The sequence below is a fragment of the Pseudopipra pipra genome, chromosome 1, assembly GCF_036250125.1.
Source record: "Pseudopipra pipra isolate bDixPip1 chromosome 1, bDixPip1.hap1, whole genome shotgun sequence".
NCBI lineage: Eukaryota > Metazoa > Chordata > Aves > Passeriformes > Pipridae > Pseudopipra > Pseudopipra pipra.
This window is the reverse complement of record NC_087549.1, coordinates 152,889,017-152,916,682: the sequence shown is the minus strand read 5'-3', so window position 1 is coordinate 152,916,682 and position 27,666 is coordinate 152,889,017. Positions and strand designations below refer to the sequence as shown.

Below are 27,666 nucleotides of genomic sequence, written 5' to 3'. Positions count from 1 at the left end.
TGAAGATATGCAAGACTGGCCTTGCAGGATAAATAAAGTGTATCTTTAAAAATGATTTCCTCTGTAAATAGATCTTTACAGAGCCTGTTAGATCTTACACCACCATTCTTCCTTATTGCTGCCCCAGACGTGCTGAAAGTACTTGGGCAGCTCCCTGGAATGCTCCAGGTTTTAAAGGTGGGATTCATATTCTTAAATTTATGCATCTAAAATCAGGAGTTTAAACCTAAAGAAGCCAATGGAAACCAGAGCTCTGGTTGGACCATAGGATCACAGAATCCTGGAATGGTTTAGGTTGGAAGGGACCTTAAAAATCATCCCATTCCAGCCCCTGCCATGGGCAGGGACACCTTCCACTAGCCCAGGTTGCTCCAAGCCCCGTCCAACCTGGCCTTGGACACTTCCAGGGATGGGGCAGCCACAGCTTCTCTGGGCAACCTGTGCCAGGGCCTCATCACCCTCACAGGGAAGAATTTCCTTCTAATATCTACTCCAAATCTCTCCTCTATTAATTTAAAACCATTTACCATTGTCCTATCACTATTTGTCCATGTAGAACTCACTTTTTATCTTTTTTATAAAGTCCCTTTAAGATCTCCCTATCTTTTATAAGGTCTTTTTTATAAGGACCCTTTATAAGGTCCCAGAAGGCCACAGTGAGGTCTCCCCTGGAGCCTTCTTTTCTCCAGGTGAACCCTCCCAGCTCTCCCAGCCTGGCTCCAGAGCAGAGGGGCTCCAGAGCCCTTGGAGCATCTTTGTGGTTTCCTCTGGACCTGTTCTAATAATTCTATGTCTTTCTTGTGTTGGTTATCTAAAGTTCAGTAATTTTCTAGAGATGTCCTCTTCTCTCCAACGAGTAGAAGAGGGCCTGCATGAATAACTCATGTTTAAAGAATTGGAACAATCAAAGATTGATACCTGCAAGATGCTTTGCATCTGCAGTCCAATGCTTGCTGCTCACACTGTAACCATCCCAGCACAACATCAGGTTAAACTTTGTGTCCCTCCATCCAACCCAGGACACAGACAACCTTTATCAAAGACCCTTCCAGAAAATACCTTTCATTCTCCCAAACTGACAGACTGGCAAACTGCTGGGAGCTGGGGGTTGGCAGGCAACATTCAGTCAGGGTGAGAGATGAATACCCAAGAAAATTATTTGAGGACAGAAACTGCAGCAATATGGCTTGGAAAAGGGAAATCTCTCTCTTCCTGGTGGCACCATTTGGTCTTCACGGACGTAACAAAGATGACAAGTTGTTTGGCCTAATTAAATCATGTTTGGTGATTGGTAAGTGCTTCTCCATTAATTAATTATAAATGTTGTCTTTTCCCTTGCACTTGGTATCTGTAGGAAGGATGCAAAGGTGTTTATCAATCCTTACCTGATGCAGCAGGTGCAAATGAGCCATGAATTAACCTACCCTTCAACTTCATTTCCATCAAAAGAACTGCTCTGCTCACTAGTTTCTTACCAAAAGCCAAGGAATACCCACTGCCAAGGGCTGTGCTTTGCTTTGGAAAGGATCACAGGTGAGGCTGGAGAAGCAGCATAAAAATAAGTGTGTGACTTTTCCAAGCACTTACCACATCCCTGGGTATTGGGGTACACTCTTTAAACCCTTGCAATTTTATATATATGTATATAAAGAGTCTTTTCCTTTTCAATTATTTTAACTGTGACTTCCAGACCCTCAGCTCTGCCCTGCTCTTCCCTGGTGGATGGTGAAGTGCTCTCTGGAGCCAAATATCTTCTTCTGGAAGGCTGCAGGAAAGAATCCTTCACAACTCTAATGAAGCTGCCTTTTAACCTTCCTTCAGATAAGCAGATCAAACTGGTCCTCCCTGCTCTGTAAGCCTTGCAATTAGTGTAATCACCAGTGGCCACCTCTCTCTCCCTCTCGAAGTGGACTCCTGAAGCCTTGCTCAAGGACTGGGCTGGAGGCCACACACAGGAGCTCAGATCTTTATATCCAGCAGTTCAGCCTTCCTCTTTGCAAGCCAAATGCCCCACATCCAAGGCAAAGGCTGCATCAGCCTCACTGGGCTTTGCAGAGCCCTCCTCTAAGAGGTTCTGACCCAGAAGAAGTAGTTGAAGACCACTGACCCAGTCCTGGCTGCAGTGGATTAGGAAACCTCACCACAGCTGCACGCAGTGGTCACCTTTTCCACTGTCTCTGCTAAAAGTGAGTCAGAGCTCAGGCCCTCATCTCCTCTCCCCTTTAAAGGTTAATAAACAAAAATGAGGTCAATTCTCGTGAGCACAGGCACGCAGTGGTTTGCAGAACTGGCAGACTAGAGCATAAAACCCATTTATTTGAGCCCTATCTCCACTTACAGCAAATACACAGTCAGAGCTTATCTAGGAAGCAGCAGAGAATAACTTTCCTTCATGAATAAACATGACTTCCAGAGCTTTGGCACAGCTCTGGAATGAGACTGGGTTCGGCTGAGGGAAGAAATGAATGGCAGCAGGCTGGTGCCAGGCACTCTCTGAACCCAGGTGAACTCCCAATGCAGAAAAAACACCTCTTCCAGCACGTGTCTCTTTCTTAGAATCTCAGGATCATTAAGGTTGGAAAAGACCTCCAAGAATATCAACCTTTGAGCCAATACCACCGTGCCCACTAAAAACTCACACTGAGTCCTCCCTAATGAATAGGGTCACTCCTGGTCCCTTCTGAATGACATGCCCACACATTTTGCTCTTTGAAGCCATGCTCAGATGCAAAGATACCCATTTGTTGCCTGGGGTATCTCTGCATGGCTCTCACTCCCCACGGGAGACACCAGCAAGGCAAAGGCACAGCTTGGTTAAGCCAGGGCGAGATATCAGGGGGTGCCATCACAGACTGGTGTGTTGCACTGGAAACTCATTTTCACTCCAGTTTGATATCAGCAGGCACTTTCCAAGCTCTCAGGAGGAGTTAGGGCTGTAAATAGCTCTGGGGTGACATTTATTCTCCTGCTGACAAGCTCAGGCAGAAGAGCAGCCTGGGGGCTCACCTTGGGGTTGCCCAGTTTGGTCCCATTACAACCATCTCATTACAGCCAATTATCATGGCATCAATCTTCCTGAGCACTAAGCTTTTGCCTGGCTGAAGAAAATAGACCCCAAAAAGATGCTTCCTGCAACAATCTCACTCAGATCCAGACAGGCAGCTTGAATTTAATCAGAGTGGAGGTGAGGAAAACCCATCATCAGCCTTGGGTTACTACAACTGCTCCAAGCTCCAATAAGCAGAGACCTCCCAAATCAGGGACAATCTTCCATTTAAAAGTTATGTGTAATAATAATAATAATAATAATAATAATAATAATAATAATAATAATAATAATAATAATAAAACCTTAGTAACATTCTTTTTCTTCCACAAATCTTTTAAATTAAAAGCAACTCAATTTTGCTTCTGAACCTGTGGAAAATTTTAAAACTCACAACCTCCTGGGCCAAGGAGTTGCAGTTTTAAGTGTCCACTGACAGAAAAAATATATCCTTTTCTGAATTCACTTTGAACCTGCTCATTGATGGTTTCACTAGGAATTGCCTAGTTCTTCTACAAAGACAGAAATACTCACAGCTGAACAACAAAATCCCTTTCCCTGGGGAGAAAAACCATAAAATCCTCTTTAATATCCCTCCTTGGGCATCTCTTTTTCAAGCTGAAGTGTCCCTGCCTTTTTAGTAGCTTCTAGCATGGAAACAGCTCCCTATCTTTACTCCTTTGTATCTTTTGTGGTTTTAATTCTTCCCCATCCTGCCCTGGACTTGCAGAATAGAGTTTTACCTTATTTTTCCATGACAGATTGGGTTTGACCTGGGTTAGCTTGACTCCAAGGCTTACTAAATGTATCTTCCCACCCTTCCCTGCAAAATTCACTGTATTCCCTGCTGCCCCCTGCTCCCCTCAGCCCCACTCACACTCAAACACCCCGTGGGCATCTCTCCTCCCCCAGCTCCACCTCATTGCCTTTTTGTTTTTATCCCCACTGCTCCAAAGCAAACCCATCCCCTCAGAGCTCCCCTTTCAGCCTTCCACAGCTTTGCATTTCATAGAATCATAGAATCAGCTGGGTTGGAAGGGACCTCTGAGATCATCCAGTCCAACCCTTGATCCAACCCCGCTGTGGTTCCCAGCCCATGGCACTGATGCCACATCCAGTCTGATCTTAAAAACCTCCAGGGATGGAGAATCCCCCACTTCCCTGGGCAGCCCATTCCAATGGCTGAGCACCCTCTCTGCAAAGAAATTCTTCCTAATGTCCAACCTAAACCTCCCCTGGCACAGCTTAAGACCCAGCCCTCTTGTCTTGCTGATGGTTGCCTGGGAAAAGAGACCAACCCCCCTCTGGCTTCCCCCTCCTGTCAGGGAGTTGCAGAGAGTGAGGAGGTCTCCCCTGAGCCTCCTCTTCTCCAGGCTCAACAACTCCAGCTCCCTCAGCCTCTCCTCATAGGACCTATGTTCAAGTCCCTTCCCCAGCCTTGTTGCTCTTCCCTGGACCTGCTCCAGCCCCTCCATGTCCTTCCTGAGCTGAGGGCCCAGAACTGGACCCAGCACTCCAGGGGTGGCCTCCCCAGCGCTGAGTCCAGGGGCAGAATCCCTTCCCTGGCCCTGTTGGCCACCCTGTTCCTGAGCCAGGCCAGGATCCATTGGCCCTCTTGTCCCCCTGGGCACACTCTGGCTCCTGTTCAGCTTCCTGTCCATCCCCACTCCCAGCTCCCTTCCTGCCTGGCTGCTCTCCAGCCCCTCTGGCCCAGCCTGTAGTGCTGCAGGGGGTTGTTGTGGCCAAAGTGGCCACATTGGATATTTTTTGTTGTATTTTGATGACAGTGCCTGCCCTCTCTTCAGCATGGTGGGCAGGATGTGATGGAGGAACCACTCAGCTGAAGGCAAACCACAGCCCTGCCAGGGCAAACCCTGGCACGGGGGCATTTCCTCCCCACCACTGATGTGCTCTTTGAGGCTCCTTCAGTCACCCTCAGTGAGGGATTTGCAGCTCCACTTCAGCAGAACTTGAGCAACCACAGAGAGCAAAAAGGATCCCCAAACTGAGGGTGAAAAGGGTTTGCCTTGGACTTTGCCTCAGTATCTCAAGGCAGAGAGACACTGATTCCATTTTTCCCACTCTGGACTTGATGATCTTAAAGGTCCTTTCCAACCTTCATGATTTTATACCAAGAACACCATTACTTGCTATAAAAACTGGTTTGCACTTCTGCACTGGCTTCCAGTAGAAGCTGTCCAAGCACTCAACAGGAAATATTAAAAGATGACTTTATTCCTAAATGTTTGCAGAAATTTCACTCAAAGGCATATGAAGGAAACCTCACCTTAAGCCCCCAGACTGAGTCATTCCACTCAGCATGAAAGAAATCACCAGAGACTATTTTTGGAGGATTATTTTTAAGCACGAAAATCCTGTGAGTTTTTCCATCATCAACATCTACTAGTAAACAAGTTAAAAAAAAAAAAAAAAGAAAAGTTTGTAATCCTTCAGACTTTCTCTAACCAACAAACTAAATAAACACTTGGCCTTTTTCATCCCTCCAGATCACTCTTTTTATAAATCAAATTTGATTTATCTCTCCAAAATCAAATTTATAAATCAAAAGCCCTTCTGCCTAATTCCAACACATGTAAACTGAAACAAAAGATCCAAGATTTAAGATGAAGATTTACAAAGTGGCTTGCCAAAAACATGACTTATCTCCTCACCAGCCTCTAAACAAGAGATACATCTCCAGTGCTTTGACATGGAACATGCTTAAAGGATTATTCCAGGGCTTCCTCACTTCTTGCTGAAATCCCTCTGCTCTTCCAGGAGTTGTGGAAAACTGGATTTATAGAGAACCAGACTGTGAATTTAGGTACCTACCCTTCCTATAAGTTTTTTTTTCCCCATACTGGCATTTCCAGACAGAATTCCTAGTGAAGATGGCTTGGCTCAACCTCTGGGAACACCTTTTTCAACATAACTTTTGGTGTCTGCAATACTTCCCAGTGCACTTATCCTGGATAAAAAAGGCGGATTCCATCGTGCCAGTGCTCTGACAGAGACAACGTTAAAACAAAAACAAAATAAAGATGAAGAAGGAGAGATTTTTTAACCACAAATCTGATGGGATGTGAAGGGGACAAACCCAAGCTGCTGTCAGAAACAAAACCTCTGCACAGATGGATTTAATCCGAGCCATTATCCAGAGCTTTGAAAATGTTTTTAATTTGCTTCTCCAATGGCACAGTCTCCTTATTTTTACAACCTTTGCATAACTGAGGCAGTGTGCATCTGTATATTATCCCAAAGTAACCGAAAAGTCTGCTGGCATTTAAAACTGTGACATATTCTCCAAACTGAAATGCCTTTTCCAACACAAGATTTATGTCTGCTAAGTGGCTGTTAATCCTGACAAGCCACGAGGCAGCTGTTCCCTAATCAAATAAACACTGCTGCTTGTTAGGAAGTTTCCAGCCAGGACGAGTCAGCACCAGGCAAAACCAAAGCAAAGCCTCCACCCCTACAGTGTTTTAAGGCGGAAAACAGATATTTAACATCTTTTCTCCTGATTTTGGCTGTAGAAAGGTGAGTTCAAAGCAAAAATCAGCTGTTGGCTCCACAGGGAAGAATGATGAGGTGCTGTGTGGATCTCTGAGTTGCATCCTGTTGATGTCCAGGTGCCAGGATGGACTCAGACAGCACAAAGCAACCACTATTAGAATCACAGAATCATTAAGGTCTGAAAAGACCTCAAGATCATTGACTCCAACTGTTAATGCAGCACTGCCACTAAAATATCCCTCCAAAACTCATCTGGGAATTAGCAGTCATCACTGGAGACATCCAGCCTCCTTGAGCAGTGGGGTCACTGAGCAAGATTGGGCAGCCAAATAACAGCTTTGCAGGGGAAACATCTTTGGGTCCTATTTCCTCAGGAAGAGACTGATGGCCTGCAAGAAGAGCCATCAGCTTTGGGCTGGATGAAAGCAGCCAAGCCCAAAGTCTGGGGGCTGCTCACAGCTGAAGGTTGAAGCTGAGCTTGCCACCATGACAACCTGTGCTTTCTTCTCGTGTTTCAGAGCCCAGATTTCCTGCTGTGGTCAAAGGAAGGTTTACCCTCTCAACATTAAAGGGCAAATTTCTTTCTTTCTGATTTCCAGGGAGCACGTGCCCCCCTCTGCAGGAGCTGCAGCATGGATTGCTGTTGGCTGGGAAGAGTCCCAGAGCAGATGAGGAAAGGGTTAAAATGAAGCAAGACCATCTGGAGGACCCACTGCATGGCCTGTCCCAACTGAGTGTCGTGGCCACTGCACAATGACTGGAAGAAAATCTTCTGTTAGATAAAATTGGCTTTGGTACCAATCCTAAATGAGAGTCTGAGGTCTAAGGCCTTGATGTCTCATGGCTGAACTTTGTGCTCCTGTAGGAGAGGCCACACTGTGAAGGAAAGGAGAAGACTGAGGATCTGCTCAAAGGCTGCTGGTCAGAGCAAGAATGAAACCAAGAGGCCCTTTGTATCACCCAGACCCTCAGTAACAGGAAAAAAAAAGAAATTAAAAATTAGGAAAAGACATCATGGAAAGAAGTCCAGCAGGTCCTTTGAGAGATCATCGAGATTTAGATTGTGTTTTAGACCAAGCTAAGCTGTTCTCCAGGCTTCTTTGACTATGTGGGCAAGATGTTCAGGGTTTGATTTAACTGACTACTGGCAATCATTTAATGCCATTCCCAATATTCCAGGGTATGTGAGATTTTTGGAGAGGCTGATGAACGTGGTACAAGACTTATGAGAGCTCTACACAATTCTGAAATGGCAGGTGGAATCACAGACTCATTTAGGTTGGAATAGACCTCTGAGATCACCAAGTCCAACCATCAACCAGCACCACCACAGTGTTCACCACTAACTCATGTCCTCAAGTGTCATATCCACACGTTTTTTGGACACTTCCAGGGATGGTGACTCCATCACTTCCCTGGGAATCCTGTTTCAGTGCTTGACAACCCTTTCCTTGAAGACATTTTTTCCTAATATCTAATATTTTAGGAATATTTATAAATATTTTACATATTTATATTATATATCTAATATTTATCTAATTTTTATCTAATTTAAACCTCTCCTGACACAGAGACAGAGCAGGACTGACACATCACCTATCTCAGGAGGTTCTTATGCAACTGGAAGGTGAGAATTCACTTGAACTTTTGCAGGCAAGGAACTATTAATTATTTCTTATCTTGCTGCACTATAAGCAGATGGTGATGAATAAACAGCCTCCTAATTTAAACTTCATCAACGTTTTTCCAGTTTGATTTTTAATTTCCATATGTTCACTGCTTCTTCTCCCATCAAATATGGTTTGACTTCTTCAAAGGGGACTGACAGAGACCCCCCACCTACCCAAGCTCCAAATTTGGCTTTTCAAGCCAGGCCTGTGGAACAGCAAAAGCAAGATTCACAGTTTAAACAACACAGGCCATTTCCCACCTGGATTTTTTTGCCTGTGACGGTGCCAATGATGAGCTTGCAGGACTCTTTCCATTGCCCACCACAAGTGTGAGGTGTCAGGAAGTTAAGCAGTTGTGAACAGGCATTGGGAGGGGGATTGGAGCTATTTTTTTTTTTCATGTTTTCCACTTTTCACACTTTTTAATTGGGTTTTAATTCCTGCTTCCAAGACACACAGGTCCAGAGTGCAAATATAAAGTGCAGTGATGAAGTACTGGAGCTTCAGGCCAGGTTGGATGAGGCTCTGGGCAACCTGGGATAGTGGAAGGTGTCTCTGCCCATGGCAGGGGGTTGGAATGAGATGGTCTTTAAGGTCCCTCTTAAATCATTCCATGATTCTGTGATTCCATGAAGGCCATTTATTGTGGGATGTCCTGCTTCCTCCAGCTTGGTCTCCAGAGCTTCTCATCCCACCCAAACACAAGTCACAGTTCCTTATTTAACTGCCATCCCTAAATGACTCCCCTGCTTCTTAAAGAGTATCTGATTGCAGAGCAAATTGATTACCAATAATGGGATAAACAGATAATGAGCTGAGCCTGGACCTGATTGACTTTCTTGGCTTTTTAACAAAAAAAAAGAAAGAGGGTTCCTCTTCTTCTTCTTTTTTTTTTTTTTTTTTTTTTTTTTTTTTTTTTAATTATTTTATTTGTGTGCTTCAGTTTCAGCTGAACTGTTTATAAACCACAGCCATGGAGAAGTGAAGCTTTCTTAAAACCAAGCCCAAAAATGCTCCTCTGTGCTCTGGGACCGTTACATAAAGAAAGGCAAGTGAAAGTCAGCAGGAAGCGATGCAGGGGTGAGACCTGCCTTGCAGCAAGCCTTGAGGAGCTCAGCCACACTTCACAGAGAGGGATTTACCTCCATCTATGAGTCCGGGAAGCAACCCTCCCCCCTCATCCCAACCCTTGGGAGAGCTTCCCTGGATTATCAGCTCAGCAGTCTTATTGCACACAGATGTCCTGGATGAAAAAGCACCTGGAGTAAATTCCTGGTTTTTGGTGGGGCTGGGATTGCATTTCTCACTTTTGAAATACACAGTCATAGACTATTTTGGGAAGGTCAACCACTTCCAACCTCCCTGCCATGGGCAGGGTCACCTTTCATTATCCCAGGTTGCTCCAAGACCTATCCAACCTGGCCTTGGACATTTCCAAGGATGGGGCAGCCACAGCTTCTCTGGGCAAGCTGTGCCAGTGTTTTACCACCTTTATTTTAAAAATTTCCTTCCTTGTATCTAATCTAAATATCCTCTCTAGTAGTCTAAAACCATTACTCCTTGTCTTGCCACAGGCCTTGAGAAAACATTTGTCCCCACTTTTCTTACAGACCCTTTGTAAGTGCTGAAAGGCCATAAAAAGTTCTCCCCACACATCTTAAAAATAATGCAGAGGACTGAGAAGCTCTATTTATTACAAGCTCCTGAAACTACTAAGTGCCATGGAATCACCTGATTTATTTGTTTTACACTGCAGTGGTGTGAGATGCCACCAGAGAAGCAGCTCTGTACAGCCAGAGAGCAAAGCCTTGGCTGAGCTGATCCTGCAGGTGCCCAGAAAGGACTCCCAGAGGCACTGGCTGTTGAAAATTCAGGATGATCTAAGAACTCTTTGAATGAAACAGCTGAACCCCCAAATTTGACCTGCTCCCAGCTGCCCTAAAAAGTGCACCAATCCTGCAGGAAGCAGCACTGCAGCATCACTGGTGCTGTAGACTGCCCCAAAACGTGCTGAGCATCTATCCCAGGTGGATGTTGGAGCTGTCAGGACAGATTCATCCCTTTCTAATCATGGAGCTGGGATTTCACCTCATTTGGCCCCTCCAAGACAGTGAACATCAAAATGGGGATCATCTGATAAATGTGATTATTTTCAACACAGCTGAGCTGCTCACTAAGAATCCCCTCATAGTAAACAAAGATTTTGTCAGCAGGCAAGACAATCTGAACAAAATTCATCACATCCTAAACCAGATGCCAGAACACACTAGAGATGCCTAAAACCAAGTGAAAATCTCTCGACAAAAGTCATTCCCATGCCATGTCTAAAATCAGTCTCAGTCTACTTAGTCTTGATTCTATGGTGAAGAATCCTCTCCTGTATTGAATCACACATGTCATTTTATATCTTTGCTAGTTACTTCAGCATGGAGTTATAAAACACCAAGGCACAGGACTGCAAGGACAGCCCTGCTCATGAATTCCAGCCCTGTGCCGCAACATGAACCGCGTCCTACACACCCTGCCATAAACTGGGCTAGCTCTGCCACCAAGTCAATAAAACAAAACACTCCTTCCTGCAGACCTCCAGAAAGGCTGTTTGGTATCCTCTGATGGTTACAAACTTCCTTTAAAGTCCAGACTTTGATCTCCCAGCCGTTTGATTCTCCCGTGTACGTGCCGGTGGCTTCAATTGCTTTTCCCTGTGGATTTCTCCCGAACTGCATCCCCTGTGGCCTTTCCCCTGGCCTTTCCCCCCCTCTCCTCATCAGAGGTGGGCATGTTTTTGTGACCTCTGGTCATGGAATCATAAAATCATAGAATCATCAAGGTTGGAAGAGACCTTTAAGACCATCAAGCCCAACTGTCAAGTCTCCTCAAATGTGGGAAACTTCACAGACACTGAATCACACTCCTGGCAGGGAATAGAGGGATTCACACAGATCATCCAGTCCCACCCCCTGCCATGGGCAGGGACACCTCACACTAGCCCAGGTTGCTCCAAGCCCCGTCCAACCTGGCCTTGAACACTTCCAGGGATGGGGCAGCCCCAGCTTCTCTGGGCAATCTGTGCCAGGGCCTCCCCGCTCTCACAGGGAAGGATTCCTTCCTAATATCCAATCTAAACCTCCACTCTTTCAGTTTGAAGCCATTCTCCCCCTTGTCCTGTCACTCCAGGCCCTTGTAAATAGCCTCCTTCCATTTTTCCTGTAGGTTTCTTTCAGGTCCTGGAAGGCCACAATTAAGTCACCCCAAAGGTGACTTGGGTGAACAACCCCAACTCTCCCAGCCTTTTCCTCGCAGCAGAGCTGCTCCATCCCTCTGATCATCTTGGTGACCTCCTCTAGACTTTCTCCAATGGGTCCCTGTCCTTCCTGTGCTGGGAAGCTCAGAGCTGGAGACAGGTGGGGTCTAGGTGAGGTCTCATAAGAGGGGCAGAACAATCAACAGGAGTCCTGTGGTCCAGGACTGGTGGCACCAGGAGCAGCAACTGGCACCTACAACCAGCACTGAGAGCACAGAGGTTTAATTTCATGTTTATACCCTTCCCTCTCCCATCAGGAATGAACACCAGGAATGGGTGTTGGAAGGCAAAACACCTCTAAGACAGATGTTATTGTTTATCAGTGGAAATCCTGCTTATCCAGTGATCACCCTCAGCACCACCATCAAGTGTTCTTAATGAGTGACTAATCTATGTGACACATCAAATTACAGCTGTGATTAAGCCCCTCTCATCAATACAATCAATAATGGCTTCTAAACAAAGCTTTATGTCCACAATGTACCGAAACAGTGTTTGCTTATTTCCACTCATTTAATTAGCGAGGATAACAAATTGGTTGTTAAATTGTTAAACCTCAAGTGATTTTCCTTCTGCTCAAAGGATGTGGAATGTGCAGAAGGCAACACACCTCCTGGCCATAAATCAAGGTATTACACTGCAGATCACAGGGAATCTCAATTGCTTTCCATCGTCCTGTTCTGGGGGATGGAACCGTGTTAAAATCACATTTTTCCTGCGAGTTTTACTGGGGTTTTTCTTTCCAGCAACACTCAGATGAGACAGTCATCACCTTCATACTATCTCCTATCAGCACCTTCAAGAGATTTCTCCCCAACAAACGTCCCCCTCACCCACAAACGTCAAAGTTTTATTTTGCTCAGCTCCATTTATTGAGTTATGGAGCCCCACTCCAGAAAAACATCTTTTTTTTGACCTACTTGTGCCTTAAACACTCCACAGGGAAGACACATCCCATGTAGGCACTTTGAAATCATCTGTCCACACCACTTTCAAAACAGACTTCTCCATAAATTAATCCACTCAGAGTCATTTTTTTGGGCCAACACTTGAGAGATTCTGGTTTCTTTCTGTTCACCCCAGGGCAGCCATGAGTGTCTGGATTAAAGTCAGGTACTGAGCTTTTAAATACCTGCTGATGTTTTGAGGCAAATGGATTCCAACTGCCTTCCACAGAGTTTGCCCTGTAAAATTTGGCTGGGCACACCCTGTGTCCCTGCACATCCCTGTTCCACACCAGTGTCACCACTGACCATTTCAGGGCATGTGATGTACACAAGCATCTGACATTAACCCAATCCATGGACAAAAAACTGTTTACAGTGCTCACAACTGCAATTTCTGAATCACTATTTATGAGTAGTGACTGGTGGAAATGTAAACTTCTCCCAGTCCAATATTTCAGTGTTCCATTGTGAACCTCCCCCTCCTTCCAAAGGATTTCCCTATACTGGCTAATGCTTGGGCATTAAGGGCTTTTGCCTGTCTTTACTTCAGAACTGGGAAAAATGTTTTCAGCGGTTTAATTCGGTGGTTAGAGAGAGAAAAAAAAAAAAAAGCTGTTTTGGATTAAAGTTTCCAATGAGAAAAATCATTTTGACAAAGCAGAAAAAAATATTATCACTTCAAGTATTTATTTTTCTGCTTTTAATGAACTGTATGTAATCGAATTTCTTTAAATATCCACAAAAACCAAATGAAGTATTTAGTTGGCTTTCAGATGAATGTTTTGAACTACCCTGACTTTTCCCTTTACTGGATTCCAGGAGAACATTTCTTCAAACAGCTCCACTTAACTGTACAGGGACACTTGAAACAGCTTCCATATCAAAGCAAACCATCTCTTAGCAGATAAAAGCAGGGGCCAAAAGCCTTCCTTGCATCCAGTAAAGCTCCTCCTGGGATCAGCTGGCCCCAGGATGTTATTCCATCATTAAGCAGCATGGAACAGTCCTTCAGTCTGTGGCCTGACTGCACACAATGCCAAGGGAGAGAGGATGAGGACACATCTTCTTCCCCTTTTTCCTCTTTCAGGAAGAGGGATGTAAATGCATCTTCCCACCCTTTCCCTCGGCAATGTGATCCCTTCTTTTTGGATCTCGACAGCCCAACCTTGGTCCCTACACCTCTTTTACTTACAGAAACAAGACTGGTGACTCGAGAGAGGCACTTGGAGGGGGAGAGATCCAACTGGATGTCTTGGGGCTAAGTTCCTTCCTCCTTTCCTGATCACTGAAAGGATTAACGAGATCAGAGACCCTTCCAGGAGGACTGCTCGGTGTGGTGTGTGCTCCATGAACAAGGAGAGGACCTCAGCTGCCTGCCCCAACTCCAGAGATACCTTGCAGCCTTGGAAAACCCCCTCCCTTACTCTGCTTCACCACCAGGACAGCAGCAACCTTGGCATGGGGATGGGAGGGCAGTTTATTGGAAGGAGAAGTTCGCCACGGCTTCCCTTGAACCTGGGAACTTCAGGCTTTCACATCCCAGGGAAAAACTGGTTAAGGAACTTCCACTTCAGAGAGATGGATGACTGTGATTAAACACACCTAAATTAGGCTTACCCAGCTGGAAGGCAGCAAGGGAACCCTGGAGAGCTATTCCAACTCTTGGCTGATTGAACTGTGCTTTGGAAGGGCCTATTTCTCTCCCTCCTAAAGAGCTCAGGATCACCTGGAGTGACTGCCCTGCTCCAGCAGGGGTGAGAAATGGCCTGGGGAAGGCAGAGGTGAGGCTGGGGGATGTTGGCTTGCTGGCCAGGGAGAGAAGAGAGCGTTCCCATATTCCCATACCTGCAGTCTGGTTATCCCCAATAAGCTCTGCCAAGCACTGGCTCCGCTCCTCCTCGATCTCCTGCATGATGCTGCACTCTGGCCGTGTGCTGGACGCCTGCAGAGAGGGCAGAGAAGGACAGAGTGAGCAAAACCCACCCTCAGAGATGCATCCTGGGGGATTCATGGCCTCATGGAGTGACCTGGAGCTCTCCAGGGTCACTGCACAGTGGTGACACACAACCAGCCTTATTCTCTGTCTGCCTGAGAGAAGGGAGTGCACCCCGGAGCCTGCTGAGAAATCTGCATTTCCCTTAGGAAAAAAAACCCCACAAGTTATTTTTTCCTGATGATCAGGAGCAATCCTGCTAGTTTGTGCTCCAGGAACCCTGCCTGGATAACCAAAACCACCAGCTATGTAGGGCAGGGAGACAGCAGCTTTAATATTCATGCCAAGAGCAGTGGGATCTGGGCTTCATGGTTTATTCCCTCCATCCTCACAGGGGCTGTCTCCTGGCTCTTGCTAATTCAAAGCAAAACAAAAACCAAATCAAATAAGAACCAAACCTCTGATGCAGATTAGGAGATCAAGGAGCTAAAAAGCAGGAAATTCCCAGTGACAAGACTTTTTTTCTCTCAAGTGGTTTCTCCTCAGTCAGACTTAATTATATTGTGTTTGTAATTCAACAGTGGCTGCGAATGTTCAGGTAATTAATCGTGGACTCCTTACATGAACTGCCTCAATCATAAAATGTGAAAATATTGATTTTTAACTCCAAAAAAGGAACCAGGAGCTCACGCATATCACCGTGTCCCCTTGTCACCAACATACTCTCAACCTGGGGGGACACCTTGACCGTTGCTATGGTAATTACACACAAAAACTGAGGCTGCACCAAACCCCGTCTCTTTTAAAGGGATTGGAAAGGGCATTCAGAAGGAGAAAGGGCATTTAGAGGGAGAAATCTATTCAGAAATCCAGCTGCAAAGAGGTGGAAAGAGGGGAATGATGTGAGGAGAGCACAAGTCTTGGACTGAGTTTATATCCTCACTCTCAAATGTGATGTGGGAGAAAGCACGAGTTGTGTGAGCTTCAGGGACAGATTATGAGTACATGGCATGAACCTGTAAAAAGTCATTGATTCAGTGTTCACTCATAAGGATTTTGGAAAAAGCATAAATTTTCATCTGAAATAGGCAGAGAAAATAAATTAAATTAAAAAAAAAAACCTTTTTCCCGTCTCGTTTCAAAACGTGTAATCGTTGCTCTACTCATGTATTTGCCAGACACGTTTGTAAAGGGGAAGGTCCAGAAATCCTTTGAAGGAACAACTGTTTGTTGTAAACTGCCCTTTGGATTAACATTATAAAATAATTTAGCACATTAACTTTATTCTCACCGCTTCCTATTAGCCTTTTAGCTCTCTTCTCTGTTTCATACCATGCCTGGTTCACATCGTAATTTTCTTTAGGTTGGGAATGGGCCTTGATTAGCGGTGTATAAACAATTAATTATGTGGTTTTCTAGTCAAATTGAAAATAAATAAAAAAACAAACACGAGAAGAGGGGGAATCATTAGGACTTGTCTTCATTCTCAAATGTTTCTTTTTCCCAAGGGGAAACAGATCTTTGGAAATTTGATCTTGGCTCCTCTAAAATACCATAAATTCATTTTGTTTTGATTTACAGTGCTTGTTGCCTTTTTATTTTAACCTCAAAAAAGCACCAGGGGAAGCGTGAGAGATTTGCAGAACACTTGCTGTAAAAATAAAGACTGAAATGTTTTCAAAACATCTGCATTTTTCAAAGGACAGTTTTAACTCTCTGGATTTAAACTATTGCCAAATTCATCTCACGTCTATAAATATCTCCAGTTTTTCCTTTAAAATTAATTAATACTGCTCTAACCTTGATCAGGGCTGGCAAAGCACTGTGTGTTTCTACAATACACTTTATTACTATTTTTTTTATGCAGCAATTTTTGCACCAGGCCCATTAGCAAGTACTTCACTGCCACTTCTTCCCTTCACTAAAAATTCAGGCCTAAATTACCAGGTTGCATATTTACCTCAGTGGCCCCATATTTTCTTTTGAGTAACTGTTTTTATTACCTTTCAAAACAGAGATAAGGCTGAAAAGTGAGCTTGTGATAGACTCAGGTAAACTTGATTACAGGTATAATTTTTAAAATCGCATATTTTTTACATATAGTTCAAGAGAAAATATATCTGTGTTAGGCAAACCAGTGAAAAAAAGAGTGTCCAGCAGCTAAACCACCAAAATTCGGGTGATCTTGGCTTTTGTAGTGCTGGTGCTGATTTTCTGGGATCTTTTGGGTGAGGTGGGTGGTCACAACAACCCCACAACAGCCACAGGCTGGGGAGAGGGGCTGGAAAAGGCCCTGGGGGTGCTGGTGACAGCGGCTGAACATGAGCCAGGTGTGCCCAGGTGGGCAACAAGGCCAAGGGCACCTGGCCTGGACCAAGAATAATGTGGCCACAGGAGCAGGGCAGGGATTGTCCCCCCGTGCTGGGCACTGGTGAGGCCACACCTTGAATTCCGTGTCCAGTTTTGGGCCCCTCATGACAAGAAAGGCTTTGAGGGGCTGGAGCGTGTCCAGGGAAGGGAACGGAGCTGGGAAGGGGCTGGAGCAGCAGGAGCAGCTGAGGGAGCTGGGGGGGCTCAGCCTGGAGCAAAGGAGGCTCAGGGGGGACTTTCTGGCTCTCTAAAACTCCCTGATGGATCCAGGGAAGGGTCGGGCTCTGCTCCCAGGGAACGAGGGACAGGATGAGACGAAACGGCCTCAAGTTGTTCCAGGGGAGGTTTAGGTTGGATAGAGGGGAAAACTTCTTCACCAAAAGGGTGAACACTGGAACAGGCTGCTCAGGGCAGTGGTTGAGTCACCGTCCCTGGAGGGATTTAAAAGCTGTGTAAATGTGGCACTTGGGGACACGGGTTAGTGGGGACTTGGCAATGCTGGGTTAGTGGCTGGACTTGATGATCTCAGAGCTCTTTTCCAACCTTAATGATCTTATGATTCTATAAGCAAAGGAAGAGTGGGATGTATCTCGACTTCTCCCTCAGTGGGAAACATCACCCTTAATTTTAGCTGAGTCAAAGCTCTTTGTTCAGTCTGAACTGATTTTTTACCATTCCTAGTCCACAGAGAGCTAGCAAGCATCAGCTCTGAAGGCTTTCATCCCACTTCCCTGACTGCAGTTGGACTAGTTCAAACTGAAACACCTACTACTAAGCTGGAGGAGGTCAGTGATGTGTGAATTCAATGTCTACAGACCTTTAACTGAATCACCAAGGTCAACAAACAGATTCACAGTGGAGGACTTCGAGTTTATGGCTCATTTGCCACATTAAGTAAACAAGTAAATAAATAACCCAATCACAGCAACCCTCTTCTCCCTCCTTAGTGATAACAGCAATAACCCTCACATATCACAGCTGTCATTGATACAGGCCAACAAAGGCAAGTGGAATAAAAAATAATGTGAAAATATCACAGTTTTGGGCATCATTAAGGAAACAGAAAGTGTGTCTTTTCGTGTTGGTGGGTCACAAGTACATCTGGCATGATGATGAGCAAGGCAACAAGTTCAGCTGCCTCAATTCACCTCCCAGTTGGCAAAATGTTTGTGGCTGAAAAGACCCCTCAAGAGCTGCAACTCTTGCCTGTCAAGGGGGATATTCCCTGGGATAAGGGACTAAATAAGTCTCTTTCTCTGGTATATTCATCCTAGAAAAGTTGGAGTAGATTTTATAGACAGCTTGGTACAAACTCACTTTACTACTTCCCCAGCTCTGGTGGTTTTTTTTTGTTTGGTTGGTTTTGTTTGTTTTGGGGTTTTTAAGCTATGGAAAAGAGAGATTTGGGGCTTCGAAATCTTTCTGTGGGCAACTGGCCACCCAGACAGGGGGCTGAGGAGCACGTGGATTCACATTTCCCATCCAAAAAGTAAATAAAAAAGAAAGACATGGCAAGCTCTGATTAGCTCACATCAACATCAGATAGTGAACAATAATCCAGTTTCTTGGGAATATCTGTTATAGTTGAAGCTGAAACTTGATAACACCCCCCCCTTCACTAATCCCTCCTGACATGGCCAAGACCACACATAAAAGTTGTAGTGGGTTTATCACCAGTTGTGTGGGTTTGTTGTGGAGGGGCTGCTTCTCCTGCTCACACTCTGAGCAGAAAGATGAAGGGAATGTTTTTCTGGATGTGCTCTCCTGCAGCTCTCAATCCTGCAGCAGCTCTCACATGGAGTTACAACCAAAGTCTTTATTAATGAGAGTTTTCCTTCCCGCCGGATCCCAAGAGTTGTTAGAGGATTATCACACAGCCTGCTGCTGCAAACAAAGCCTTTGTGTGCACTCTTTAATTAAATACAACTCAAAGGATTGTCACAGACTGCAGGAGCTGCAGAAATGTTTGGTCTCATCTCTGCTGTCTGCCATCAGCGGGGTCAGAATAACCATGGCCCAGCTCTTTGCTCACACAGCAGCTCCTCAAGGACAGGTGGGATTCCCAGCAGAGCCACAGCTGCAGGTGAGCAGGATATGGACCCAGGAGAGGTGATATGAGCCTCAGGATGGCCCTTTCTCCTGATGCCAGAGTGTTCCTGGGCTCGCCTGGAGCTCACTGTGTGGAGAATCCAGCAGAGATGAGGACTGGGGTGAGCACAGCAATAACAGGATTTGGAGTCAAACAAAAAGGAGCAGAATTGAAAAACCTACAGGGGAGGAAATCACATCCTTCACCCATTTCTGTTCAGCTCCCAGAGCCTACATCCTACATACAAAACTAACTTTTAGTTATGAGAGACAATTTCTCATACCTTGACTACACTCCCAGGGCTTCTGGGAAAACAGTAATGGAATAAGACAAGAGCATCAGTTGCCTTCCCAGAATTTCTGTAACTTGACTTCAGTCATTGCTTGAGGTGGAGGTGAAGGTTCTTAACCTTCTCTCATGTGAATCAGAAGGGAAATGAAATATTTTAGCAGCCAGATCTTATTTCAAGCATCAGAAGCATAACCTGAAGGAGCTACTTCTGGCTCCTTGTCAGAAGAGCTCCCCATTTCAGTCCATGGCTTTCATCCATACTCATTATTTTAGAAATACAGGACTGAAGAACATCTTACACAGGAATCTCAGCTTTGATTTCTTCCATAATTTCCTTCAGCTCTGTCTTAAAACTAGATTTTAGATTCTTTTCAGTTTTCTTCCTTTTAAATATCCTCAGGAAAATACAGCTTTATTCCTAAAAACCCCCTGAGTCAAAAAAATACTGTGTAAAAATGCAAAAATTAGCAAAAAGAGTGAACCAAAGAAAAACACCAACTCAGGACTTTTACCTATGATGATGGGTGACACAATTTCCAACAATAAGACTGTCAAAAGCTACTAAAGCTCTGGTGCTTTTGAAAAAGGAAGTATTTATGGAGTATTATAATTATTTGCTCTTCTACAAGACCTTGTCTAAGAATCCAAAACCATGTTACCAATATGACAACAGGGGGAAATAAATGTTAGATATCAGTATCAGAGACATAAACTGGATGGGAAGTCCACTATTAAAATACACCAAACATCCTGTGTGGCCTCTGTAGGATCAGTGCAGGAGGACTTGCAAACCCAGTGATTTTTAAAGACTTATATAGTGTTATAGTCTCACATATATATTTAAATATTTAAATATATATATATAAATATATATATACATACATATAAAGTTATATTCTCCCATGACCTGGATCACAGGGAGCAGCACATGTCCCTAAGACTTTTCCAAATAAAAGAGGTCCAGGCACACGCCCAACCATCCTGACTCTCACTTTTCTGTTCAAACCACTCCATTTTATGCTTCTGCCAAACACAATCATGCCCATGACAGATCTGTCATTCGAGGAGGAAAGCAGATGTCTTTTTCCAGCTTATCCAGGCAGGCCCTGTCAAACAAAGGCAACTTGGCCAAACCAATCCAGCAACTTGGAGGGATGGAGGCTTCATTTACCTGGATTTTCCCATTTTTGTGGGAGGGGTTAGAAGGCCAAGGAAAATGGTGTTTTGCAGAGAGCTTGAAGAAGCAGAAGGAAGGGAAGTTGAGCAGTTATTCCTTAACTCCTTAATGACAAGCTTGTACGAGCCTCTCCTGGAAAAGAGAGCTGAACTAGGGTCTTAAGGAAGAAGTGACAGCCTGGAACTGGAGTGATGACACACAGCAGCTAAAGGAGAGGCAGCACTTGAGTAAATTCTTACAACTGAGTAGGAGACAGCTCTCATGGCTGGGTAAGCACATTTTGCTCCTTTAAATTATCATCTGGAGTAAGCAAGTATGAATTTCCATGCCAGGGTGCTCAGACTACAGGTTTGAATTCAGATTATTGCAGAAATAGAGGGATGCTGCAACGCTGAGATCAGCTGTGCTTAGATCCACAATTCAGAGTGAGGGGCAAAGTGCTGTAGTATCTCTCCTATGAATGAGAAAAAATAAGAAAGGAACAACTCTGATAATCCCAAGAGTACACAGGGACAGCAAAGTGGACACCACTCCCTGACTTCTCTAGAAATTGGAGGCAGCAAAGTAACTTGCAGTTTTCCCTGAACTACTGGTGATTGACTGCTTTTAATTTCCTTTCACCTCTGGGTGTAAGAAGCCTGCTAGAGGAAAATTCTGCTCCTTTTCTTAAAGGGTATTCCAAAACTTACCCACTAAACTGATCAAACCTCCTGTGGGAAATTCACCTCCAAAGCATCTGCTCAGTCAGCTACAGGGGCAGCAGAAATACGAAGGAAATGCAGACCCAGAACTGCCTGACAGGACTCAGAAACATGATTTGGGGATCAATGGGCAAAAATTAGGTGTCTGTGTGTAAACATCTACATTTTTCTGCTTCACACTGATTGTCCTTCCTCACCTGAAGAGAGAAGGAAGCACTTTCAGGGCATGAGTCACTCCAAATTAAAGGAAATGTCTAAAATAGGTAAGAGGAAACCCTCTATACTGTTTCAGCCAGGGAGCCTGAGGCAACTGGCTCAGGGGTGGATGTCTAGACTGCAAATATCTAAAGGTAAATGAGATAAACCCATAGACTTGGGCTCATGTCTAAATTCAATGATTCCCCTCCAGACAGCCCCATCCTTCCCCAGCCTACTCCCAGAGCAGCTGTGAGATGGCAACTGGAATGATCCTTACAGAGAAGTTCAGTGAAAGTCTAGTGAATGCTCTAATTTGCTCACAGGTTGTGGCTTTTTTCAAGATGTAAATGCTGCTGTTCAGAAAAGGTCCTTGGCTTCAGGAGAATGTGCAGGTGGGTGTTAATACTGCCCTGAATTGCTGCTCATCCAGCCCCGAGTCATCTCTTGAGGAGCCACCTCTTCGCTGCTGGGGACAGAAGAAACAGTAGAAGAAATAGTCCCTAATTCAGTTATGGGCACAGAAGGGACTATAAAGCCTCAGATCCTAATTCCTGACAATATCTCCATACATCCAGATCTGAATCTTGCTCTGGGCAACCCCAGAGTGCCCCCACCCAGTCCTGCCCTCTCTCCTCTGCACCTCCAGCTCACTCCAGCTGTGGCACCAGAGTCTTCTTTTCCTCCTGAAACCAACCCCGGTGTCCCCATCCAGCAGGTCCTCCTGCCACCACAGTGAGATCTGGACTGAACTCAGCTGGCCACAGAAAGGTGGAAGGCTTTGTATGGCAGGTGGAGCAGAAGGGGTTCCCAAATCCAGAGGCAGGGAGTTTGGCAATTTGAGCAATGCCCTGGAGAGCCCCTGAGCTGGGAAGTGGGCAGTGCAGTACAGAGCCTGAGACAAAATTAGACCTTGATCCAAATCACAGTGAAGTCCTGAGGCTTCTCCCCTGCCCTTCTCATTCCCAAGCATTCCCTGGACCTCTCCCACTGCCTGGGAGCTGCATGCACACAAAACCTACACAAAACCTTCAGCAAACAGGATCCCCCCCCAGGCCTCCTGCAAGGCTGGATATTGGGAGTTATTTATAACCAGGGGGCTGGATAAAGTAATCTGAGTGTTCTTTAGTTCTCAGAAATGCTGCAGTGGTCTGGTTGGAGGAACAACAGTCTTGGTTTAACAACATGGGCGGCTCCTTTTAACTTTTAGAGGAAGTGAAAGCTCTGAGAGTGTCTAGAAATCCAGTGTAAATCCAGTGCTCCCACACCACCAGTAAAACAAGAGCTGGAGTGACAGTCCAAACTATCAGCACTCACCCCACAGAGGAATAATGAAAAATGTGTTTCCACTATTCCCAGCTGGAAGAGACTCCAAGCTACAGGTTGAACAGGTTGTACCACGAGCCCGAGAGCCCTGGACAAGCAGGAGAATTGAACAAATGTGACATGACACAACTCCCCCACGCTGTCTGAACCAGGCAAGCATGCAGCACTTCCACCTGACAGGAACACTGATGTCTTCCCAGGAGCCTGAGGGCCACAGCTAAATTCTTCTGACAGCTCCAACCACCCTCCCCATCACGATGCTCAGAGGAGGCTCAAGATCCCAGAAGGCCAGGATGCTGTGCCAGGGCTGCATCCCAAAAATCGACACTTCTGCCGAGCACACAGCTGAGCGTGGAGTGAAGATGGTCCAAGTGAAGTGTCAGACGCTGGAAATAATCTGTGTTACAAACCAGAACAACCCACTAGCAGTTGCCACACTGTGAACACAGAATCCCAGAATGGTTTGGGTTGGAAAGGACCTCCCAGAGCATTGATTTCCAGCCCCACCGAGGCAGGGACACCTCCCACTAGACCTGGTTGCTCCAAGCCCCAACCAGCCTGGCCTTGAACACTTCCAAGGATTAGACATGGCGAGGCTTGACCAGGAAAGAGTTTAACAATGTTTTTAAGGAGGCAAGAATATAACCCTCTCACTTCCTGAAGGGACTCACCATACCAGCTTTGCTGCAATCCAAGAGCTTTGCTTCCCATCCATCCCTGAATCAAAATCAAGGAGTAACCACCTTCCACTGTGCAACCAGACTGTGATGAAACAGCTGATCAGGCAGATAATTAATTCTACTTTATTCCACTGGGCATTTTCTTTTGTCATTCCTTACCTGCCCACAACACAGATGGGGGAAAAGGATTAGAGAGAAGATGTTTCTGCTTTGCCTGTTTGAAAGGGAAAATGTAAAAGGGTGCAGAGAAACTGCAAATGCTCAGATGGCAAAACCAAATCTTAGTGGTGCAGTATCACCAGACCTCTCTCAGGTGGTGCCACTGGCTGTAGATCTCAGCATGTTTTACAAAGGTAGTGTCTCTAATGTCTTTTGACAGATGGAGAAACCAAGGTAGAAAGCCTAAGATCAAAAAAAACCCAAAAAAACAAATAAACAAACAAAACCAAAATCACCAAAAACCAACCAACCAAACAAAAAAAAAATCAAAAAACCCCAAACCAAAACCACCACCAATAAAAACAAAACAAAACAAAAACCACAAAACCCCAAACAAAAAAAAAATCAACAACAAAAGAACCCAAGAAACCCCCAGATCATGGCCCCCCCTCAAAAAAAACAACAGCAAAACAACACATCAAAACTGTCAGGTTGGTCTGTCTGTCTCCAAAACCTCCTTCCTTATAGCAAAGATAGACAAAACCCTAAATGCTTCCCACTCTCTGTTGGCAGCATTTGTATGTGTCTAAAAGACCTTTCCACATACCAGGGTATCCTGAAGTCCACATCTGGCAGAGATATGAAACATTTAAATGTTCTCCTCAAAATACCCTGGTCTGGCAGCAGAGAGCCAACAGAGAAAAAGAGAATTTGGATGGAAAAAAAGAGTAGGGAAGAAAGGAGTTGGGCCCTTTTTCCATGGGAACAAGAGAAAAACTTCAAATATCACTTTAGGAATATTGACAGCTAGGAAGCAAAACCTGAGATGGGCATTAGGAGGGATCAGGACACCTGGGCAGAGCAGCTGATGGATCAGGAAAGAAAATTATGTTCAGAGCAGCAGAATGAGCAGAAAACCTCTGAGCACTGCTAGAAGTCTCACCCTGGCTGTCAAGAGCAACTCAGCTAAGCAGAAAAAAATCTTGGAGCCACATAAATAAAAAGAGAACAACATCAGGGTTAAAAAAATGAGAAGTCTTGAAATTCAAGTGAAAGCTAATCACAGCCCCCCCAAAAAGGAGAAGTAACACCCCCCACTTCTGTTCACTGGCTTCCCCAAAGAATTGGAGGTGAAAATATAGTTTTACTAGTACAAACTTGAATAGTTGCACATGGGGGAAATGATTTATCTTGAATTACTGAGAACAACAACAGGGCTGGCTGTGAAGGCAAACAGGACTGTGGAAACTGTTATATGTGAGGTGAAAGCCACTCAGAAGAGAACAACGTGGTCAGATGGGATGGTGGGAGTGGGACCATCTGGCTGAAAGTCAACAAAAGTAAAGCTTTTTTACATGTAGGAAGGAGGGAGGAAAAAAGATCCAGACAGGTCTCAGCAAGTTAATCTGAGCACAAAAGCACACAAGGCTTTTGAACACCACTCGAAGGAAAATGTAATTGAAAGTGTAATTGAAAGTGTGGCAGCAAGTGGAGATGGGGATACAATATAAAACCTGGTTTATCAAAAGGAAATCATGGCAATGTAAGCAATTGTTTGGTTGGTTGGTTGGTTTTTAATAAGGCTGCTGTTGTGGGAGGTGAGATGAAAATCAGTGAATCTAAACCTTCCTATCTTCACTAAATACTCTGATTCTATGCTGAAAGGAATGACAACCATAACAGTGGATACAAGGATAATACAACAGCTGGAAGGAAACTAAGGGAGGTTAAACAGACAGAAGCTGTGGCTGCCCCATCCCTGGCAGTGTTCAAGGCCAGGCTGGACTGGACTTGGAGCAACCTGGGCTAGTGGAAGGTGTCCCTGCCCATGGCAAGGGAGTTGGAACTGGATGGTCTTGAAGGTCCCTTCCAACCCAACCATTCTGGGATTCTATGCAATGGCCAGTGGGAAGGCTGCAGGGGGGGATGAAGGCAGAAATATGGAGCCAGAGGAGGTCTGCAGCCACTTAAAGAGTCAGTGGCTCTACTAAAGATAGAATGAAATGTTCTGATGGAACGAGAATAGGAAACAGGGAGCAATCAACAAAAAGGTCCTTGAGAACAGGAAACTTCTGCTGGAAACAGCAGAGCAGAAGAATCTGTTAATCTGATTGTGCTTGAGGGATGCTGGAACACGTAAACCTAAGCTGCCTGGTTCTATATTATAGGCAACATAATCTTCACGGACTCTCTGTCTCCAGCAAACACCTCTTGGGGCATTTTCTGATCATTTTGATCCAGGGCAAAGCTCTTTGGTGGCTTCAGGGAACAGGGTAGTGCAGAATCCATCACCTGGCTGCAAATGGCCAAACTGTCCACAATTAGAGGTGGGGCAAAGACCCTTAAAAAAGACAGAGAAGGATAATTTAAATCATGATGATGGTGCCTTTAGAGTAATCAGCCCTTTACAGCCATCTCCTCATTGCTTCAGTAGCCCCAACCTGCCTGGTAACTTCTCCTCCAGAGCCTGACCTTTCCTGGCTCCAACCCGGCATCCCTGCATGCTGTGCTTGCTCACATCAAATCAAGATAGCAGTGACACCAGACAGCTACCCAAAAAAACTGCAGTCCTGCAGGTTTAGCTCCAGTTTCCTGACTGGAAAGTCAAGAGAAGGAAAAAAAAAAAAAAAGAGAAAGAAAAAAAGAGAAAGAAAAAAAAAGAGAAAGAAAAAAGTCCGATAGCAACCAAATTCAACTTTGGTTCTGGGGAAGAAAGTATGAAACTAAGGCAAAAAAACCATTTTGCTGACTCCCCAAAGCTCCTTCGAGTGTGTAAAATCAATTAACTGAGAGACAGGCAGCAGCATGCTGAGCAGCAGGAATATCAGGGAAGAGCACAGGGAACATCTACTCCCACAGATTCACCTCCAGAAGGGTGAGAGAGGGGAGAAAAGGAAAACTGCTGGGAAGAAATCAGCTCTACCTGCTCATTCATCCTTTGTCTCATGTGCCTCTCAAATACTGAGTACAATATGGGATATTGTATATCCCATATAGAAGAGGAGGCTTTTTGTTTTCAGGTGTCCCTTTGAGTTCACCAGGATTTCAGCTCTCAAGACTTTCTGAAGTGGGATGACTTCAGATTGACACTCGGTGCATAAAAAAACCCACAGCCCTGCACAAAGTCTGTAACAAGAGTGGTCATTTTTGCCAATATAGCCCAGGGAACTGTCTCAGTGGTTCTGAGACAGCCAGATGCTCTGGCCAGCTGAATGCAAGGACCTGAGCCCCAAAAAAAGCTCTTCTACTGGTGACACTGGTAGTGTGGTTCATCCAACATAACACTGAAGTCACACAAGGGTGAATTTTCCCCTTGGTCATTATTGTTTTAACAACCAGTTCATCAGGAAATTTGGCCAAAGGATTACCCCAATATTGCCCAGGGAAAGGATTCAGCAGAGGCATCGTGGTGGCCATAGAACAAATAGTACCTAGTGCTGTCTCATCACCAAATGACAGGAATTTTGGGCTGGAAGGGTCTCTGGAGGGCTGAATTTGGTCTCACAGCAATGCTACTCTTGCTCAGCCACAGATTTCTCTACTCAAGTCTTAAAATCCTCCAAACATGTTTGTTTGTTTCTGTATGTTTTGAAACTGTTTTTTTTGAAACTGTATATTTCTGGGTGACTGTTTTGTTCCACAACTCTTGTACTGTAGAAATCTGCATTATTTGTAGCTGCTCTTCAAGTACCTTTTGACTACAACACTGTGTACAATAACTTGAGGTTGAAGAGGAGCCATATCACCCCCTCTTACACAACAAATGTTCATCTACAGGGCTCTACTTTTTCAGTTTTAGAAATAATAACCATTAGATTTTCACTGGGAGGTGGTGGTCTGTTTACAGAGTAAGTTGTGAGACAAACTTCAGCCACAGGGATTTCTACTGGCTTGGAAATAGGGAGTGTTTCACCTGGCACAACATACACCCTGCCTAACCAACCCATAAAACACTGAGAATGGCATTATAGGAATGATTAAAGGTCTGGAAAACCTGCTAGTGCAAATAATAATAATAAGAAAGCAAATAAAAAAGCCCAGCTAAACTAAGAGAGAGAGAAAGAAAATGTGTAATCAATCATACCCAGCAAGTGCCTAAACTAAAGATTTCCTCCCAAGGATATCTATTTAATGTGGGGGAAAAAAAAAGGCTTAACAAATTCCAGTGAGTGAGTTCTCTAATGAGACAAATGAGGATTAGAAGCAAAGCACTGCTTGGGGATGGTTTAACATTGACAGGAAGGAGTTGCCTCTTTCAGGAGTGT

At 44.9% G+C, this 27,666-nt stretch overlaps 1 protein-coding gene and 1 long non-coding RNA gene across 2 annotated transcripts in view; both read right to left on the bottom strand.

Annotated features, from left to right (window-relative positions):
* Positions 1-27,666, bottom strand: part of LOC135404764 (uncharacterized) — a 204,261-nt gene that overhangs the window by 151,912 nt on the left and 24,683 nt on the right. The gene's annotated exons all lie outside the window — the stretch shown is intronic.
* The window catches only part of LOC135404739 (vasoactive intestinal polypeptide receptor-like), a 106,117-nt gene that overhangs the window by 54,393 nt on the left and 24,058 nt on the right, over positions 1-27,666 (bottom strand). The window contains exon 2 of the mRNA XM_064639484.1: positions 14,326-14,422. Within this exon, the coding sequence (XP_064495554.1) occupies positions 14,326-14,422 (97 nt within the window). The remainder of the gene's footprint in view (positions 1-14,325; positions 14,423-27,666) is intronic.